The sequence below is a fragment of the Euprymna scolopes genome, chromosome 28 (genome assembly GCF_053919585.1).
Source record: "Euprymna scolopes isolate OS-2025 chromosome 28, ASM5391958v1, whole genome shotgun sequence".
In the NCBI taxonomy this organism is placed as follows: Eukaryota; Metazoa; Mollusca; class Cephalopoda; order Sepiida; family Sepiolidae; genus Euprymna; species Euprymna scolopes.
The window spans coordinates 53,329,642-53,349,491 of record NC_136509.1 but is presented as its reverse complement, the minus strand read 5'-3'; the positions used below and the strand labels follow the sequence as shown (position 1 = coordinate 53,349,491).

The following is a 19,850-nucleotide window of genomic DNA, read 5'->3' as shown; positions in this document are numbered from 1 at the left end:
TTGAGTGTCAAGGGGTCAAAGTTCAACAATTTAACTTTTGAAAACTCTACCAAACTCCTCTGCCAATTTTGGGTGTAAACACTTGAAATTCTAGTTGTAGGTTACTTGGACATGGCTCGAACATTAATTTGATTTGAGCCCAAAAACAATAAGTGTTAAGGGGTCAAAATTGGGGTCAAAATATTTTTTAAAAATTGACCTCTGCAGTTTCTACCAAATTACTCAGCCAATTTTTTATCTAAAAATTTGAAATTTTACATAAAGTGTATTCACACATAGGGCAAGATTTTAATAGGTTTTTGGCCGAAAATGCAACTGCCAAAGGATTAAAGTTCAAAAGATTTGACCTTTGCGGTCTCTAGCAAACTATTCAGCCAATTTTGGGTCTAAACATTTGAAATTTTATATAAAGGGTATTTAGACATGCAGCAAGCCTTTTAATCAGTTTTCGGGCAAAAATTTGGCTGCCAAGAGATCAAAGTTAAAAGAGTTGATCTTTGCAGACTCTACCAAACTCCTCCACCAATTTTGAATCTAAATACTTAAAATTTTAGATGTAGGTTACCTGGACATGAGTCAAACTTTTTAATACATTATATATATATATATATATATATGTACATAAAGTTATGAACAGTACATAGGGCCCGAGCAAAGCCAGGCTGAACTGCTGGTATAATAATAATTAAAAAAGTTATGATCTAATTTGAATCCACACATGAAAGGGCATCAAAGCAACTAAAAGAGGACAGCAATAATTCAGAAAAAACATTTCTATTTTCCAGTGAATCAAACATTTTTTATCCAAAATAAATTATTAGATAGAAATCAAAATTTCTTAATTTCAATAGCAATTTTTCGGACTATCTGATTCATAACACATATCAATATCATCTTACACACCAAGGACAAAAAAAAAAAAAAAAAAAAAAAAAAAAAAAAAAAAAAAAAAAATGGAGAAAATACTCCTGTATACAGTCATTTCTACTAGTTCTCAACAAGAGATAATTGGATATAAAAAAAGAACAGATTTCCTTTCATGAAAAAAAGGGATCAGCAAAAAAATTGTAGAATATTTTCTCTCATAAAATGAAGCGTTTTCAAATCAAATTCAGTTTCTCTCTAGCCTCGACACAGTTGCCATATAGCAAATGTTACAGATTGCACCATACATACATACCTCAAGCAATCAACAAACAGCTGGTCTTCTTTGACATCATTCTTAAGTGGGCAACCTCATCTGGTCCAGAAAAATCAGCATCTAATTCAAAATGTACACTATATGCTATTGTATATATTTTTTCATCGATTCAATCCTTTTTAATCAAAATAGTTTTTCTTCTTTGCTTTATCGACATTCAGTTATTGCAATTCTTTGCTTTCTGGCAATCATCTGTAGTATTTAACAATTTGAAGTTTATCACTTTGAGGGAAACAAAATGAATAAAAGAAATAATATACTCATTACTTTACAGGAAATTTATACTTGAAAAAAAAAACAAAAAAAAAAAAAAAAACAGCAATCTTTCTTCTAAGCATTACCATTTCAATTCAGAAAGGGGGCAGATCAAAGAACATTTTCAGAAAATTCTTTAGAACTGCTTGAAAATGTTGACTATTTATGATTCTGTTAGTTTTTTTGTTTTTTTTTTCTAATATTGTAGCCTGATAATTTTCTCAGTGACCACACTACAGTAAAAACAGAAGGGGAGTTTAATGGATTTGCCTCAACTGTCACTTAATTATCTTACATCCTTATAATTTTCCCTAACTTAACATTTTCCAGAGTCTCAGTTCATAGTATCACAATATTGCCATCCAGACTAACAAATAGTGTTAGAATAAAAAGAAGCATAGCATTTTTGAGTCATTTCGAATTCACTAACACTTTCAAAGGTAAAAAAAAAAGGTCATTCTCCGAGGTATTACCATCTTCCTTCAGAGGTATGGGTTTCTTGCCTCTTGTCTGTGGCACTTACATCCATGGTGGAGTGCCAATGGGACCAATCAGAAAATTTGGGGGCAAAATTAACTTTTTAACATCACTTTTGTTATGCCAACTGAGTATGCATTGTTTCCAGTTTTTTTTTTTGTTTTGTTTTCTCCTGGATTAAGAGTTAGTGATATGGTTTCAAAAGGGCATGTATTTTATTTATCATTCATATCAAATATTATCTTCCTTATAGAGTTTGTGTATAAACACAATCACTTAATCCCTTTCCTCCCCCAATCTTGCCTTTACTTATAGTACACTACTATGAGGATATTATTTTGTAGTTATTAAATAATAATGTTTAAATTTTATTTAGTCACAGAATACTACAATTAATATCATAGCTAAGTAAAAAATTGTGTTCAGAGTTCAGAGGTGGGAAAATTATTGAAGAATAAAAGGAAAGAAAAACTTCTACTGCTATACCTCTATGACTATAATGTCGATTCTTAATGACAATGAAAAAAAAGAGAGGTCACACCTGATTGAGACTAACTGTTCATGTGATGAGCTTCCATCTAGATAATCTGCTGTTGATAAGAATTTGTAGACTTTGATGCTATAAGTTCTTATGATTTTCATTAAGAACCATGCAGTAATAAAATTACAATTGATTCTTAACATTAGCCTCATCATAAAACATCCAATTTTGATAGAGTTAGAAACTGTGCATTCCAGTAACAAGGTAGATTTTGATTTACATAAAATGTTACTACAAAATAGCATTACAGGCATTGCCACGTTTATCTCCAACAAGTTAGGTATGTTATATGTAGAAAATCAGGACAACATTGGTACTGTCGGTTTCAAATCCAAAACAAAGGGTACCTACAGTGGGTCTCCAATACTAAACTCATCAGCCTCTGGCTATATGTTTTTAACCTATCAAACTTGATCTTTTATAATACATAAATAAATATTACACTTTTAATTTGTCCTTTATTGAGAATTCTGCTGAGGTTCTTTCCTACCAACTTAACATACATATATTTGCTTATATTCACCTTAAAAAGACACATTGCAAGTGAGACATAAATGCCTACTGTGAATTAAAAGCATTCTAAGTGGAGAGTTGTGCAGCTAGATGCTTGCTCACATTACATTTAAACTTCTTGTTGGTACAATCAGGGAAACAGGAAGAGAATTTTAAAGGCTAGTGATTCGAGAAAAGCTATATTTTTATGTATAGGAATTACTCATAAACTAATTAACCAATCATTATGAATTTTAGAACACAGTTATGAGTAATGTGGGATGATTTTTGTCAAAGGAAAAAGAAAAAAAAATTCAAATACCTCCAATTCATGTGAAATTTTCATAGATATTAGACATCAATTAATAAATATTATCCAAATTTAGGTTTCTTTGGGATATTTTAAAGGGTTTTTAAAAAAGGAAATAATTTGGCCACAGTCTCTCATTTGAATACTTCATATTTGCATTAAATCTGATTCATAGTAATTGCTCAACAATTATGTAAAATTTCATGATTTCCAATTTCTTAAATCTTAAAATTTAAACATTTTCTAGATTCTCAATCATGCTACGGATTTTGAACAAAATTGAAATAAGGAGTCTACATATAAGGTTTAATATCATTATATCTTCATTTTATCTTTGTAGTGGGATATAAAAATGCTGCAAAACAGTTTTATTTGTTCAGGAAATTAATTTTACCTGTCATGGGACGGGTATTCTTTTAGTGTCTGTATAAAGAGGACTATTGATATTCTAACTTTATTTTAGCTGACTACATGTTTGGAAGTTTATTCTTTTTGCACATGCTAGCCATTGTTCATGATTATTGTTAATAACATGCACGCATGTCGAAAGAGAAAAATAAGAGGAAACCGTTTGTTAACATATATTTATTTATAAACAGGTTCTCTATGATGATTATTAAAAAGGTTAGGAAGACATGTAGTATACAAAGAAATAATTCAGAAATTAGTCATAAACAAAGATAACACTTGTCCCCCATTACAATAAATAAACCACACATTGTAGAGGCAAGAAAAATAGAGAAATCTACGGGCACAAAAATGTAAATTTTACTTACATGGAAATTTGACAGTGGTGAAACAATGTTTACAACAATGTTGCCTGATCCTTTGACAAGACTGCGATTCCAATGATTTAATCAGAAAAAATAATTTAACAGGCTTTACCTGTTAGGATTTGAAAATCATGCTCAAAGGCAGAGTGACAGATTGATACCCATGCACTTTGAAAATTTTGCCAGAAAAGAGGATTTTCATTTTGAATTTACTACACTATAAGTAGAAGGCGATTACAAAATATCATGTCAGAAGCACCTTCTTGTGTTAAAATTGAAAATATATCTTCACGAATCATAACTCTGGCCTAACCAATTTACAGTAGCATAAAATGCTCACTATATTTGATATTTGGTGCACAAGACACCAAAAATAAGTTTCACAAGGTATTATAGATATCAAAATAATGAGTCTTTTGAGAAACTCTAGAATAAAAACCATAGCTAATTTCCATATAATTAATAAAAACGGTTTCTTATTGAAATTCCTTAAGATTCTAGTTACTCACCTGGCGTGAATAGCCAATAGCAAAAAAACAGATGAAATCAAGATGAATTTTCTGACTGTGTATGCATGCATATGTGGAGAGAGAGAGAGCAGCATAAAAAAAAAGCTTTTTCCTAAACTCCCATCAGTTTCAACTAAGTCAAAATTATGTTATTCTTTGATGAAATAAAGTCATTTATAACTCCTTTATAGAGAAACTGTCTGAAGAAAAAAGGCAAAACAAGATGGAGAAAGTGAGGAAAAAAAAAAATGAAGTATGAAGGATAAAGCAAGAGAGAAATAAAACCCAGCCAAATAGTAATGACAAAATAAGATAAAGCTGTAGCAATCTGGCAGAAATTAGCCTTTTCTTATTTAAATTTAAAAAAAAAAAAAAAAAAGCAGCAGAGAATTCATATTCATGTGGAGCTCTGTAGCAATTTTTGTAAAAATCCACTTTTCCTGAATTAATAAAAAATAGAATTCCACTAAAAAGTGATAAACTTATTTTTGTTAACTACCGGAGTACCCACACAAAATAATTGGACAATGTAAAAATAAGGAAAAACAAGGTAGGTTTTTTTTTATGGTGATATTATTGTCAATAAGAATAAAATTCTGCTTAAAAAATTATTATCCATTTATAATTTGTGATAATTGTTGAATGATCTTTGAGATCAATCACATATAGGTTAATTTCATACCACTTCCTGTTGATTTATCACTTTCAACATCCAACTTTGTTGATCACGTTACATGGCACTTTTCACACATTCAGTTTCCTTGATCACATGCTTGTCTGACCTTGACAAACAACCATTTACCTCCTTGAATGCTGCAAAGCTCACTTCCAATATTCAGTGATTTTTTCTTTTTAAACAAGAGCAACCATTATATAACCACATAAAATCAGTTTTATTTCATCTATGAGAATAAATGCTGCAGATTCGTGCAAATGTTTTTCATTTATATTCTACAAAAAGCAAAATGTGTTCATAGAAAAGGACAAGCAATGGAAGAATATATTCATTTCAGAAACAAAAACAGACAGAACAACAAGAAAAGCAAAACTCGCAAAAGATTCAAACTAAACATGGCACAAAAATCGCATGGAAAAAAATACAAAACAAGCAGCCATATTTATTGTTATAGTTAACTATGATTAACTAAACATTATAGAAATAATATGTGTGTAATTAAAAAGATTGAATCATATATATATATACACGTTATACACAAAAACATTATGGTTATCTTTATAATAAAACAAAATGATGAAACTTCACTTGAGTCAAAGATAAAAAATAGTAATTGATGCTTCTTTGCTAAACACTTGGCATTGTAAGATGAGGATCAAGGAAAATGGAAAAACCAGGGAAAGGAGTGGTTCCCTCTCCTACAATAAAAAAGAAGCCTTTGGGTTACTCTTAACTATAGTCGATCCATTTATTTATTGTTTTTTATTAATCGAATATGTATTGAAATAAAAAATAAAAAAATCTGGAATAGCAGAAAATAAAACATTTTAAAAATCTTATTAAATACAATCATCACAAGATTAAATCTATAAAAATGTACTTTGGTTTATTTGTAAACAATCCAGTTATTTGAATCTTTATAAATTTAACAATTTGCAAGCATTCAACCTGTTAAATAAAAATCCATTTCTGGTTTTAACTTTCTAAGCAAATTCACATGTATTAGAAAAGACTGAAAGTTTTGGTAGCAATTTACATTCAATACTTTTGCAAATAAAGATTACAACATTATCATAACAAAAAATTACTTAGTTTTATAACAATTTCATTCAATTAATAATTTTGTGGCCAAACGATACTATAGTAATTAAATTTAACTTTAAAAATCCTACTTAAAATATTTAGTAAACAAATCAGCATCATTGAAAAAAAGAAAAAACTGACACAAAAATGGGAGTAAAAAGATATACGGTCAGCATCGCAGAGTAGGTATTGCTAGTAATCTACAACATAAGTGACTCGTTATAATCATATTTAAATACAAATTCTATCTTCCAAGAAGAAACCCATCTAAAAATAGCAGCTCTCTTAAGTTACTGGTCTGATAATCTGTTAAGATACCGAGATTGTTTGAATACCTGCTGATCCAGCCATTGTGGAAGCAAAATAAAATACAAGCTTTATAAGTTTATTGAAGAAAATATTCTCACCCAAATTGTAACTGCTATTAATTCTTCTAATAAACATACAGCTTAAACATTCATATATATTTTAACTCATTCACATATCAAAATATGTATTAGAGACTCAGTTGCTGCTACTTTGTTTATGCACACATATGTATATACACATTAATCCATGCACAAAACTATTCTTTTTCTTATCCACAACAAAAATTAAAAAATATTGGCATCTTATCATTTCTAAGGCATTATATATAAATAAAAGGTATTTTTTTTTAGAAGCAGCAAACTTTAAATTAAAATAGATTACAGAAAAATATTTTTATTATACAGATATGTTATTTATTACAAAGATTAATTTTTTGCATTTATAATTTGAATACAATTTTGGGCATAGGGCCACCATAGCTCGTGCATATATGGCATAATCTAGAGATTCAATTTTCACAAATTCTACAAATTAAATTAGTCTGTATTTTGGCAAAATGCATTGAATCTTGTTTTCCAAGTAGTCTATTGTGTCTGGTTTATCAACATAGATATGGGACTTTATATTTCCCCAGAGAAAATAAGCTAATGGAATTAAATTGTACAAGTTGACAGGTCCATTTCATGAAATTATTTGTTCATCAAATATTTCTCTCAGTAAATTGATCAATATTTGTACAATTTGAAAACACTGCTCAAGTGTCAGTCTCTTTATAAATTGCCACACCAAGCTGAACTCAACTGTTAGTTGGCAAATGTGCATTAAAAAAAAAAAAAAAAAAAAAAAAAAGGAAATCGCTATATATATATATATATATATGTATATATATATATATATTTCATCCCAGACATTACTAATTTGTTCTACAAATATATTGCTTACATTTTTTTTCATAGGTTCGTCTATGAAATTATCAATTATTTTAAAAGTCCAACATTTGCAGCAACAACAATAAGTTTAATTCTAAGTTTGATTTGTGTTTAATAAGCTTCACTAAATAGCAAATTAAATATTTTGACATTTAATTTACAATTTACTTTATTTACAAAGGAGAAAAACTCAAATATAAGTAAAGAAAAACTTACATGATTTGCATTTCAAAATTGTCAAGAAAGCTGAGTGTCTGGGCATAATTCAGCAAGACTCTTGTTAGCGGTTCTCCAATTATATATATATATATATATATATATATATATATATATATATATACTAGCAAGCCACCAGGCGTTGACTAGTCATGAAATACACTTACATATATTTTAATTCATGTAGATTTCATATTTATTATAGATCAAATTCTCTATTGATTATTATATTTTACCCAATATAAATAATAATTTCAAATGTTAAAAATGTTTTTAGATATATTCGATGCTATCAGCTGGAATCGAAACCACAATATTCAGATCTCCAACCTTAGTATTTATTTAGCATTTCAGCCTTCATTACCATCTGGTAATAGCACAGATAGATTAAAAAAGGCTAAATATTAAGTGACTTCAAGCTAAAAATATATCTATGCATGCTTAGAAGTTAATAGATTTACTCCAGCCGGTTTTATTTTTTTCAAGCTTTACCACTTTGCATCGATTTTACAGGTTAAAAACCAAATCGAAAGTGTTTCAAGGTCCAAATACCCTATATATCAATTTTGTAGACCAAATATTCAGAGATAAGTAATAAGTAGAAAAGTTTTTCATATATGCCGACAAGTTTATATATATATATATATATATATGTCAGTGTACTAGAACGTTTTCATCTTAAATTCTATGCACAATGTAGAAATGATGCATGCAAAGAATTAAGCAGAATCGTTATATGAAACTAATCATCTAATCAGATACAATAAAAAAGAATAATTAATGAATGCTCGTTTTTCAAAGGAGTACGCAAATTAGTTAATCTTCATGCAGTCGCTCACATATCAATGACAGTATATTACGAAGGTGGTTTTAATCATTTTTAAATAGAAAAAGTAGGCTTTTAATATCAATATCTGAATGAGAAAAAAAAAACTCAACTTTATAGATATTTAGATATATATCAAACCTTATACATCTTTGCTGCAAATAGATCTTATGAGATCACTAATTTTTATGATTTCAGGTTCAAATGAACAGCTAGAGCAGTAAATGAAATAACCCCTACTAAAGCCGGATTGTCACAGCTAGTGAATTTTAAAAATGCGATCTGGACGTGAGGATACTTTAGAAAAATGATATGCAGTAAAATTCTGTTTTAAACTTGGAAAAAATGCCACAGAAACGTATGGAATGCTTCAAACTGCTTTTGGATCATCTTGCATGAATCAAGCATCAGTTTTTGAATGACATAACGCAAGGAGTCTGTGAGGGATGATGAGTTATAGGAGGAGTTAATTGGCCATTTAAAGAATTTCATGGATAAGGACTTGTGTGTCTATATCGACAATAAGTGCACAGTTTGATGTCAGTGTAGGAACTGTACAAACAATTATTCATAAGGAACTGAAGATGCAAAAGATTAGCGTGGAGTTTGTTCCAAGGATGCTCAGAGAAGATCAGAAAGAAAGACGTTGTCATGACAGCAGGAAGATGGTCGAGCTGATCAATTCAAATCTCACAGTTCTTGATGCTCTGGTGACCTGTGATGGAAACTGGATCTACTGCTATGATTCAGAGAGACCAAGAGACAGAGTTCCCAGTGGAAATATGCTGGCTCTCACAGACTTAAGGCCAGACAGAGCAAATCTGAGGATTCCTTTTTTGACAGCACAAATATGATCTACATGCACTGGGTTCCCACTGCAGTTCAGGAAGAGATTCCATCAGAAGAGGCCAGCACTCTTCAAATCGAGTCAGTGGCATTTCCACCATGACAATGCACCAGTCCACAACTCCATTCTTGCCAAACTATTTGACCAAAATGAGCATCAAGATAGTTCCTCACCCTCTCTATAGTCCAGACCTTGCTCCCTAGAGGCTATCATTATGAGACAATTGAGGAGATGAAAGAGGCTGTGATGAGGATCACTGACATGCTCACACAAAAGGACTTCCATGAGGCCTTCCAGAAGTTGTTGGAATTATACAAGTTTCATGTGTGTATTATCAATAAAAATGCCCACACAAAAAAATTCAGAAACTTATTTAAGGCAACTTGTAACATCTTTATTTTTACTTAGTTCTTATCATGAATTCGTTATTTCATTATTTATGCATTAATTGTATAATTATAATTAGAAAAAATTGCTTCTGCTTTTTCAGATCTTAGCCCACACCTAGCCTTAATTAGACTCAATTTTATCATTTTTCCAGTTATCCATCGATTCGATGTTGAGCGTAAATCTCTTGTGATCAAATTGATCATTCTTTCGGTGAGAAGACTACATCCAAATAAATTTGATATCATCTCTGAAACGATTGTACACTATACTTTTTTGTCTTAATTTCTTGGAATATGTAAATGAACTTATACTAATCCATTAATTTCATTTACTCCATATTTAATATGTCATTCAAAAACAGTGTTTTGCTGTATCACAGCTCTTCAGTGCAGCTAGATAAGCGGGTACTTCAAGCCAGGATCAAAACTCGACCATTGGGCTGACGGTTGATGCTTTTAACTCCTACATTATCATCCAGCACTTTTGAATGTAAGCATAAATTCAATGTAAATATTGTTAAGTGTCAGAGAGTTTTAATTGTTTTTACTCAATAAGCAATGCTTTTATCGAGTGGCAGTTGGTGACTTCTTTCTTTATGAAAACTCTACCCAAGAGCAAGGGAAGCATATAGTCATTCACAGATAGACTGTTTTGCTGTATCACAGCTCTTCAGTGCAGCTAGACAAGCAGTCTCCAAATATTCTTCAAATATACATATTGCTCAACGTAAGTATGAAAATAGACATATGGCAAATAAACTACACAGAAAAGGTTTGCTTCATTCACAAAGAAATTATCAGGCTAATTGCATGTATTTACATTTTAGGATTGTTTTTATAGCTAACGAATTCTAACTAACGAAAGTCTTTCATTTTATTACCTCTTCCTCACTATTTTTTCCTTCAATCAATGACTATCACTACATTTATCTGCTTTTAATTTTAAATAAGTAAAAAAAAAAAAAAGAAGTAACCTTACCGATTCTGGAAAAAAACTAAGTCATTTTGTTTGCAGCATTCTCCTGTTTCTCCTGTCAACAGCTTTGATTTATTTCAGAATTATAATGTTAACATTATATAGACTTTTGCTTTTGTATTTATTCATTACTAAATAAATGTGTTAGCCTTTTTTATTTATCTCAAAGCAATATTTATTATGTGTCTACATTTAGTTGCTATTTCACTTCTATGGTTTAGTAAGATTATTTTTGACATCTTTGAAATTTAAAATTTCTAGTTTCTCAAACAATCTACAGCTTGTCTAAATATCTGTATGTACTGGCTATCTTAATATTTTCTATTCAACTAGAGGTTCACTTTAAGCCCCCAGTAATGGTTTGATTATGATGTACTATATTTGTTGTTTTGTTATTTAATGAGATTTTGTGATTATATATTTAAAAAAATATTGGTGCAGTTTCTCCAATATAATGTATTTTGTTATTTACGGTTCATTTGTATACATTGTAGTGAGGTAAATCATGCTTTGTGCAAAACACATTTATGAATGGAAATGTACTCTAAATTTACAGTTATCTTTTTTCTGTTTTTTCTAGTTGGGTATATTACTATCAGAGCAATTCCTACTTCTTTTGAATTTATTATTATCATTAGATTTGTTACCATTTCTTCAAATTTTATATTAATTTTTACATTTTTGTCATTTAATATTTTATTAGGAATTTTAATAATCATTTCTAAATCAATATCGTAACTGTAAGACAACTTGAAATAATTTTTATTAAATGTTTTCTGTAATGGATTAAGACCTATGTCTTTCTCTCTACATACATGTACATATACTTGAATGATAATTTCAACATTGGACCAAATTTTAGGAAAGATTCCATGAAGATAAGATTGTGAAAAAAGATTGTGAAATAAACAACTCTGCATTCAATAAAATAAAAATAAAATAAAAATGAATAAAATATTAATATTTATTCTGAACATTTGAGAATGGGTGAAAAGCCTCTAATCAAAGTAATATACAACCTTCTCAACACGATTTTACAAACTGAAAGGATTTCTCACAAGTTTAAAAAGTCAATGCACAATATTTAGAATTTATAGTACTTTTTAAAGTCTGTGCATTTGGTCTTGTCTTGAAAGAATGGTGGAAGGATGTAAGTCATAAATGAAAATGGGTGTTAGAATTCTGGATCACTAAGTGAAAAAAAATAGTAAGGGAACAGTTAATACATGATAAATTGTATTCTACAGTACAAGCAGAGAAAATATTTGATGATATTATGCATTACTGTGTTCTTTAGGAATACCTAAATTTCATCTATTTTGTTATTCTGGATTTAGGACAAAATTTGACTTCTATTCTAGAAAGATTCATCGGTCCTGCCAGAAATAAATAGCCCACAATCGGAAGTTAACTGGCTAATCAGAACTTAACTGCTTAAGATTGAGCACTTTGATAGTATTTTTCTACTAACTTGTGATACATACTATGTATATATAATTAATGCTGCCATTTATTCAATTCCATGCAGAGAATGCACCAAAAATTACATTGATGGAACAAAACTTAAAAAGTTACATATAAGCATAAAAGGGTCAGTAAAATAAACAATTACTAATATAAACTTTTCTTACATGTTAGAATTCAACCACACATTTAATTTCACTCCAGCAACACAAATAAAATCAATCTACAATAAAAAAATTTTTGCCGATTCATAAAATCAGCTATTATTTCCCAATCTAACTATATTATCAAACAACAAACAAATTTCTATCATATGAAACCTAGTTAATCTAAAATTATATTCTAACAAACCAACATTAAGACAATGGCTGAAAAATAAAAATGAAATATTTTTGGTTATTAACTATATAACCATGCATGCATTTTCATCCACATTTCATGTCTCCATCAAATATCAATGAATGTCAGGTGAGATAATTTGTTCATAGTAAAAAAAGGACTGCCTAAAGTGGGCTAAAAATGAATTTTTTTTCAAAGAAACATTTTATACATTTAGTATTCATTTTTATTTATACAAACATTTTTGGCTACATATATGCATACATATTTCAACTACAGTCTTATAAGGCCAATTTTTAATTTAATCCTAACAAGCTGAAGAAACTTAGCCTAATAAGGCTGTTATTGAAACATATGCGCATATGTAAACAAATGTTTATATAAATAAAAATACTAACTATATAACTACTTGTTATTGACCATGATTATATGTATGGCGCTTAAGATAACTTTGACACTTTATCAAAATAGAAACATCATATCTTGGCCAATAATTGATATATTCTCAAAATTTAAAGTGTATTTTTTAAACTTCTGCCAAATACAGCTCACTTGAAGAACGTGAACTGAGCCTTCATTATGGTCTCCAAGCAAAACCTAAACTTTGAGCATGCCTTCAGCGACATTTGAGAGATACCCGAAAACCAGTTTGATTCTAGCTATCAGCTTGTACTTTGTGTTTTAGGCGGTCTGGTTGGTGTCTTTCTCAACTGTGCCCACATATAATAGTCCATAAGGTTGTAATCATGAGAGTTGGGACAGGTTGCAGTCAGGAGAGGTGAAGACTGGGACTGGTGAAATCGTGGAAGTTCTGACAGAAATTGTTTTTTTTTTTTTCTAAAAGAGTTCTGCTGCCATATGTATGACCTTCTCATAGCTATCCTCTACTTATCACTTAACAGTAAACAGCAACTCGATATAACCATCTAAATTGAGTTGGAGTCTCTTTTTGAATTTTTGTGGTATGATGTGGCCTTTATTGAAAATAGACCATCACAATTTAAGGAAATATGATCTTCATAACATGCAAGACTTGTTCTGAACTATAGCTTAACCACCTGTGTAGCACATTGTGAAACTGGTCCAGAGCATCCTTGGCTCACTAAAGGGTTCTATGTTGTTGAGAAGTTGGCCCTTGTGACTTGTATGAAGAGTAGCAAAGATTCTTATTCAGAACTTTGTAGTTTCCACGCTGACAGCCATTTCTCTGGCTATAATCAACACTGCCATGCCTGGATCTTGTCTCATTTTTTTCCCAGTTTTTCAAGGAATTGTGCTCTTTTCCAATAGTAACTGCTTCAACATCTCCATTACAATTCTCTCGCTAATATCTCATGGCCTTCAAAATTTTTAATCCAGAGCGAATCATTAAAACAAAGATCACACTCTTCCAATATTCTAGCTTTATAGTTGTTCATGCTATCCAGCTTTCAAACAACACACAGAAATCTGCTGCATTATTATATACTTGAATAGTCTGAAATTAAAAAATATCAAAAGCTTATATACTCCCCTGTGAGTGGAGCACTTTGATAAAAGAAATGATTTTCACTAAACATTACATAAAAGAAATTAAATACTTTCACTTAGCAATATTGTAAATAAAAATATAAAGAAATGAATAGCAGGATTTATGTGATACAATTTCTCCCATTGCCACAAGCATCAGCCACACAACAAAACGTGTCTGAATATTTTGTGTGTGTGTGTGTGTGTGTGTGTGTGTGTGTGTGTGTGTGTGTGTGTGTGTGTGTGTGTGGCAGTTCCAGCAGAAACGTCTATAAAAAAGCCCCACTTAGTTTTCGTTGAATATTGTCAAATAAAATCTTGCATGATTTTAATCATTTGCTATTGGAAATTATGGTGTTATTTCAACTCCTGGAATTAAAGTAAATTCATAACTCACATAAATTACATTTGTGCTTGACCTAATACCATGATGAGAATGGTAGAAGATGCTAACAAAGAAAATGAAATATGGATGAAAAAAATCTAATTGTACTTGTACAGTTGATGAAAAATGTTTTGTAAATCTGAACAGCATTTTCTTACAAACTATTGAAGCATAAAAGGCCACTGTAATAGGGACTACATTTGCAGGGAGGCAACATGAGTGGGGAGTTGGGTGGTAAGATGTCTGCTTACATTACATTAAAATTTCTACATGGAATCCGGTAGCAAATAGGAAATTCCAAAGGAAAGCAGTCTGAGGAAATAAGCTATCAGGGAAAATCTCCTGGAATCTAAGTGTCTCTACAATAAAGGAGTGTGATTTTGTTGCTAGTTGGGCGAGTCGGGGTATTTTCGTTGAGGATATAAAGTTCAGCAAGTTCATTGGAATACATTCTGTGGAAGTACTTGTAAAACATACACAAGGATGCAACATTGATGATGCAACAGGGGTTGGAGCTTGGCAGATTCTTGAGTCAATTGTTGGTAATTAATGGTAATTATAACAACGGTATTACCTACACAAAGTAACCACCAAGAAGCAGCATAATACATGTAAAATCTTCCATTGTTTACTTAATTAGAATTTAATTATATTCCACATTTCTCCAGATATTTAAGTCTATCTCTCCGTGGAACAAACACTTTGACACAATGAAAAGTAGTCTGTGTGCAGCTGATAACAGGATTAATTTATTTTCTCCTCAAAATAACTCAAAATAATATATTTCACAGCTGACACAAAAATACGAAAAGATATCGTTTAATAATTTAATTAAAAACATTGAGTTATCTGTACGATTTTCACCTTCACATAATCTTAAGGTTTAGTGGATTAACGACACAGATTTCAGGTCAAATATTATTTGGATGTCAGTTATTATCTTTGTTGTTATCAGTTCTATAGACAATTATTAAATTGGTTCCTTTTATAATATTACCTACTCATGTGCAATATACATACAGTATCAAAAAAGTGAGTCCACCCCTACATTTCTGCAGATATTTAAGTATATCTCGTCAGACAAAATAACACTGTGTGCAGCTTATATAACAGGATTAATTTATTTTCCCCCCTCATAAGGAGCAGGTGTGTTCAAATTTGTAGTGCAGCTCTCATACTGGTCACGAAAAGTTCAAACATGGCACCACATGGCAAAGAACTCTCTGAGGATCTGAAAAAAAAAAGTATTGTTGCACTACATGAAGATGGCCAAAGTTACAAGAAGATTGCCAACACCCTGAATTTGAACTGCAGCATAGTGGCTAAGATTCAGCATTTTAAAAGAGTAAGATCCACTCAGAACAGGCCTCATGTTGGAAAATATCAACAGTGCTTACAAACAGTAAACTTTTTATTACTTAACAAATATATGCTTGATCGGCATTCTCTATTATATCAGACATTTGAACATTACACTCCGCCAACATCTGAAGGAAAATGTGCCAAGCATTACCACCAACCACCATGATATCCCCTCCCCCCAAAAAAAACTATTTCCTAATGAAGATTCTGTTATGAATCAAAATATCGAATTTAATTTTAATGAATAAATGTTTTATTATTGAAATAAATAAATTCTGCATTGGTTTTGATCTTTAAATTGTTAAATTTTTAATTTTGCATTACATATCAACAGTGCTTATAAGCAGTAGACTTTATTACTTTATGTATGTATATACATGTGTGTGTGTGTGTGGTGGGTACAGTATAATGTAAATATTGCTGACCTTACTTCATTTTGGGAAACTACTGAGCAGCTTGGCGGTGGAAAAAGAAAGAAATTAAAAATTTTAAAAGTAAACAGACATTTTGATGGTTTGTCATATTTTCCTAAAATTTTATCTAAATGAATCATGTGATTCTAATTGTGAAAGAATTAGTTTCATTTCAGTTTTTGCATCCATATCAAAAGGTGACTTGAGGAAGAGCAACTAGTTACCAGCTACAACTGAAATATATTTGCCAATGTGTAGCCAAAAATGTTTCTATAAAGAAAGTTTTATACCAAATAAACATAATGGTGTGCGTTTCACAAATATTCATCTATAAATTCATCTATAAATTCATAATCTAGTTATTTTCTTTGTGAATATTATTAGCGATCATGAAAGATGATGCAAACCGGGTACTTTCCCCAAAAAATATCCAAAGAAATCAAAACATAAGCAGGCGAATAGATGAATATGCAGGAAGATGAGAGCAGGAAGCAGCGCATGCATCCAATGGGAAGGGTTTACATACACACGCTCACATGGCAATAGCTTACCCGCCTGTGATCGTCAAGCTCTTTCTTATTAAGGGCCTTGAGGTCCACCTTATCATAGGCAGCAAAGGAAAGGTGAACAACATTCTATTAGTATCAAAGACTAAGTGAAAATTCAGAGGAAAGAAAAACACAAAAGAGTTGCGAATTGAGAGAAAATTCTTGATTTTCACACAAAAAATGATATATCAACATGAAAAAGAAGTTACATTTTAGTAAGAGTTTTAACACATTTCAGATGTACAGAAATTAACAAAAACGAGAGAGAGAGAGTAAGAATTAAAGACAGAAGAGTCAGAGGAGGAGTGAGGGGAGAGAAGTGAGAGGAGGGAAGAGAAGTGAGGGGAGGGGAGAGAAGTGAGGGGAGGGGAGAGAAGTGAGGGGAGGGGAGAGAAGTGAGGGGAGGGGAGAGAAGTGAGGGGAGGGGAGAGAAGTGAGGGGAGGGGAGAGAAGTGAGGGGAGGGGAGAGAAGTGAGGGGAGGGGAGAGAAGTGAGGGGAGGGGAGAGAAGTGAGGGGAGGGAAGAGAAGTGGAGAGGAGGGGAGAGAAGTGGAGAGGAGGGGAGAGAAGTGGAGAGGAGGGGAGGGGAGGGGAGAGACGTGAGGGGAGGGGAGAGATAATAATATAATAATAACATTCAGAGAGTGGAGAGGAGGGGAGAGAAGTGGAGGGGAGGGGAGAGACGTGAGGGGAGGGGAGAGACGTGAGGGGAGAGACGTGAGGGGAGGGGAGAGACGTGAGAGGAGGGGAGAGACGTGAGGGGAGGGGAGAGACGTGAGGGGAGGGGAGAGACGTGAGGGGAGGGGAGAGATGTGAGAGGAGAGATGTAGAAGGAGAGAGAGACAACAGTTGTTGATTTAAACATTAAAAACAATGGACAGGTTTTGTTAGTTTAATTTTTTATAATTCAGAAAAAAATGGTTTTCATTCTCTCATAGAAGAAATTGAAGAAATATTAGAATTGTTCAAAATTTCATATTTTGACCAATTCCAGTCTTATTTTCAAAAACAAATCTAAAAGTTAAAGTTGAAGTTCTTAAGTTAACATTCTCATAATTTCTGTGAATGGAAACTCTTGATTTTAGCATTTATTGTTGGAAAATGTAGCATATGTATTTGAAAGCTTCAATTGATTAAATATGCATTTTTAATATTTTTTTTGTTTTTAATAAATGAAAAATATCACACTATTTAAACAAGTTTATCTGTTTTTAATTCATGTGTAGGTCACATAAAAATACTGCAACAATAAGAAATGGTGTTTTATTAATACAAAACATTACCTATACACGATTATATGAACTTAATTAGCTGAAATTTTATAAAGTCATTTAAAAGATTTGAAATTTTAAAACTATTTTTATTTTCACTTAACAAAGTAATATCAGCTTGATGTTTTTGTTTTGCAATCATTAAAATCATAAAACATTTGGAAAGCAAAATTTAAGTTTTAAATCCACTAAAATGAATTGGCCAAAAAGTTAGGAAAATAATTTGTAAGCTCAAAGCAGGATTTTCAAGGTTTGTGAAAACTAATTTCTGAAAAAGACTTAAAATTAAGCTAAATTTTGCACAAGCTAAAATAAAAAAAAAAAAAAATTAATCACAGCGTGACAACTTACAGAATTTTTCCTGAAAGCTGTCAATCCTTTGAGCAAACAAAAGTATCAAAAGTTTAATAAAAACATTAACTTTATATTTAGAACATTATTTTTTCAAATTAAGAATCAATTATTATAATTCTTGAATCATAAAAATATTCATTGAAATTTGAAAAACAAATTCTGAAAGTTTGAGAATTGAGATGTGAACAATTACACTTGTTTTCTTTGCAGCATAAAATATTTTTCCAAATTTTTCTTTAAATTTTTTGTTAATGGAAAGAAAATGGTAAAAATATAAACAGTTGAAATTAATTAGTCAGTATAGAACAACAGTAAATCATTTTTAAAAATTCACTGTAAATCTCATCCTCAGAAGCGTGTTATATGTCTTGAATGTAAGTTCAAATTGGAAAGCAAAACTGTTTCGCTTTCCAGATTAATTTGGAACTTGCATTATGACTGACCAAAGTGGAATTAACTCTAAAGGAGTTGAACTGGCTTCCTCCTTCAGAGGAAGTGAGAATATCAAATTCATAAGTAGTCCCCAGTCACTTGCATATCCTTGTCATTAGGTTTTGCAGGGAGGTGTCAATGTCCTACATATAGTGTCTGATATTCCCAAATGGTCACCCATCTGGTACTAACCAGGTTCAACGTGGCTGAACTTTGGTAATCTAATGACAATCAGTGTATCAATGTGATTATACTGTATTAAAGTGTTTGAGGATATAATAATCTTCTGAAGATTGAATCTATTGTGAAACTGCAGTAAAATGCTAAGATATGCTTTTTCTTTCTTTTTTATTGCTGCTATAAATCTATCTTAAAATATAAACCTCTGTAAAAGATTTGCTGTTTTTGTTCGGCTTTGTTTAGATTCCAAAGGATTCATTTTTCATATTGATATACATGAGATTATTACATGTCAGCAAATGTAATGGAAATGCAAGTATAAATATTTTTATGACAAAAACAAAACTGAATACACGCATACATTACACCAAGTTTCATGCCCCAACGAGAAAACTGTCAAATTTTGCTTTTGTTGTGGTTTATCTCAAACTTTTCTTTTAAGAGCATTAAGTCTGCTACAATGCTGGGACATACAACCAATTGTAGTTTTAAGAATTGTATTATCTCTGTAATATATTAAAAAAAATTTTTTATATAACATTGAGTACTCAATTGGTTTGGACTATGCTTAAATAAAGGTTAAGCCTGCCCCCATTCCTAATGTCACCGATTGTAAGCAAAATTCATAATCCTTTCTGCAATTTAACCATACTTGGTACAAATCATTTTTATCTTTAATTTTATCCTAAAGATAATGTCTATCAAATTACTCAGACTAAATTGAAGGTTATAACAATCAAAATTATGAGGTGCCTGCAATAAGCTTCCAGACTTTTTTCGTATCA

General features: G+C 31.0%; 1 protein-coding gene across 14 annotated transcripts in view; it reads right to left on the bottom strand.

Annotated features, from left to right (window-relative positions):
- The window catches only part of LOC145249624 (inositol 1,4,5-trisphosphate-gated calcium channel ITPR1-like), a 385,709-nt gene that overhangs the window by 69,564 nt on the left and 296,295 nt on the right, over nucleotides 1–19,850 (bottom strand). For 8 of the 14 annotated variants that reach the window (XM_080111355.1, XM_080111359.1, XM_080111362.1 and 5 more), the window contains one exon: nucleotides 16,833–16,880. The exons of the other annotated variants lie outside the window; for them this stretch is intronic. In XM_080111355.1, coding sequence (XP_079967481.1) covers nucleotides 16,833–16,880 — 48 coding nt within the window. The remainder of the gene's footprint in view (nucleotides 1–16,832; nucleotides 16,881–19,850) is intronic. 14 annotated transcript variants of the gene reach the window in all.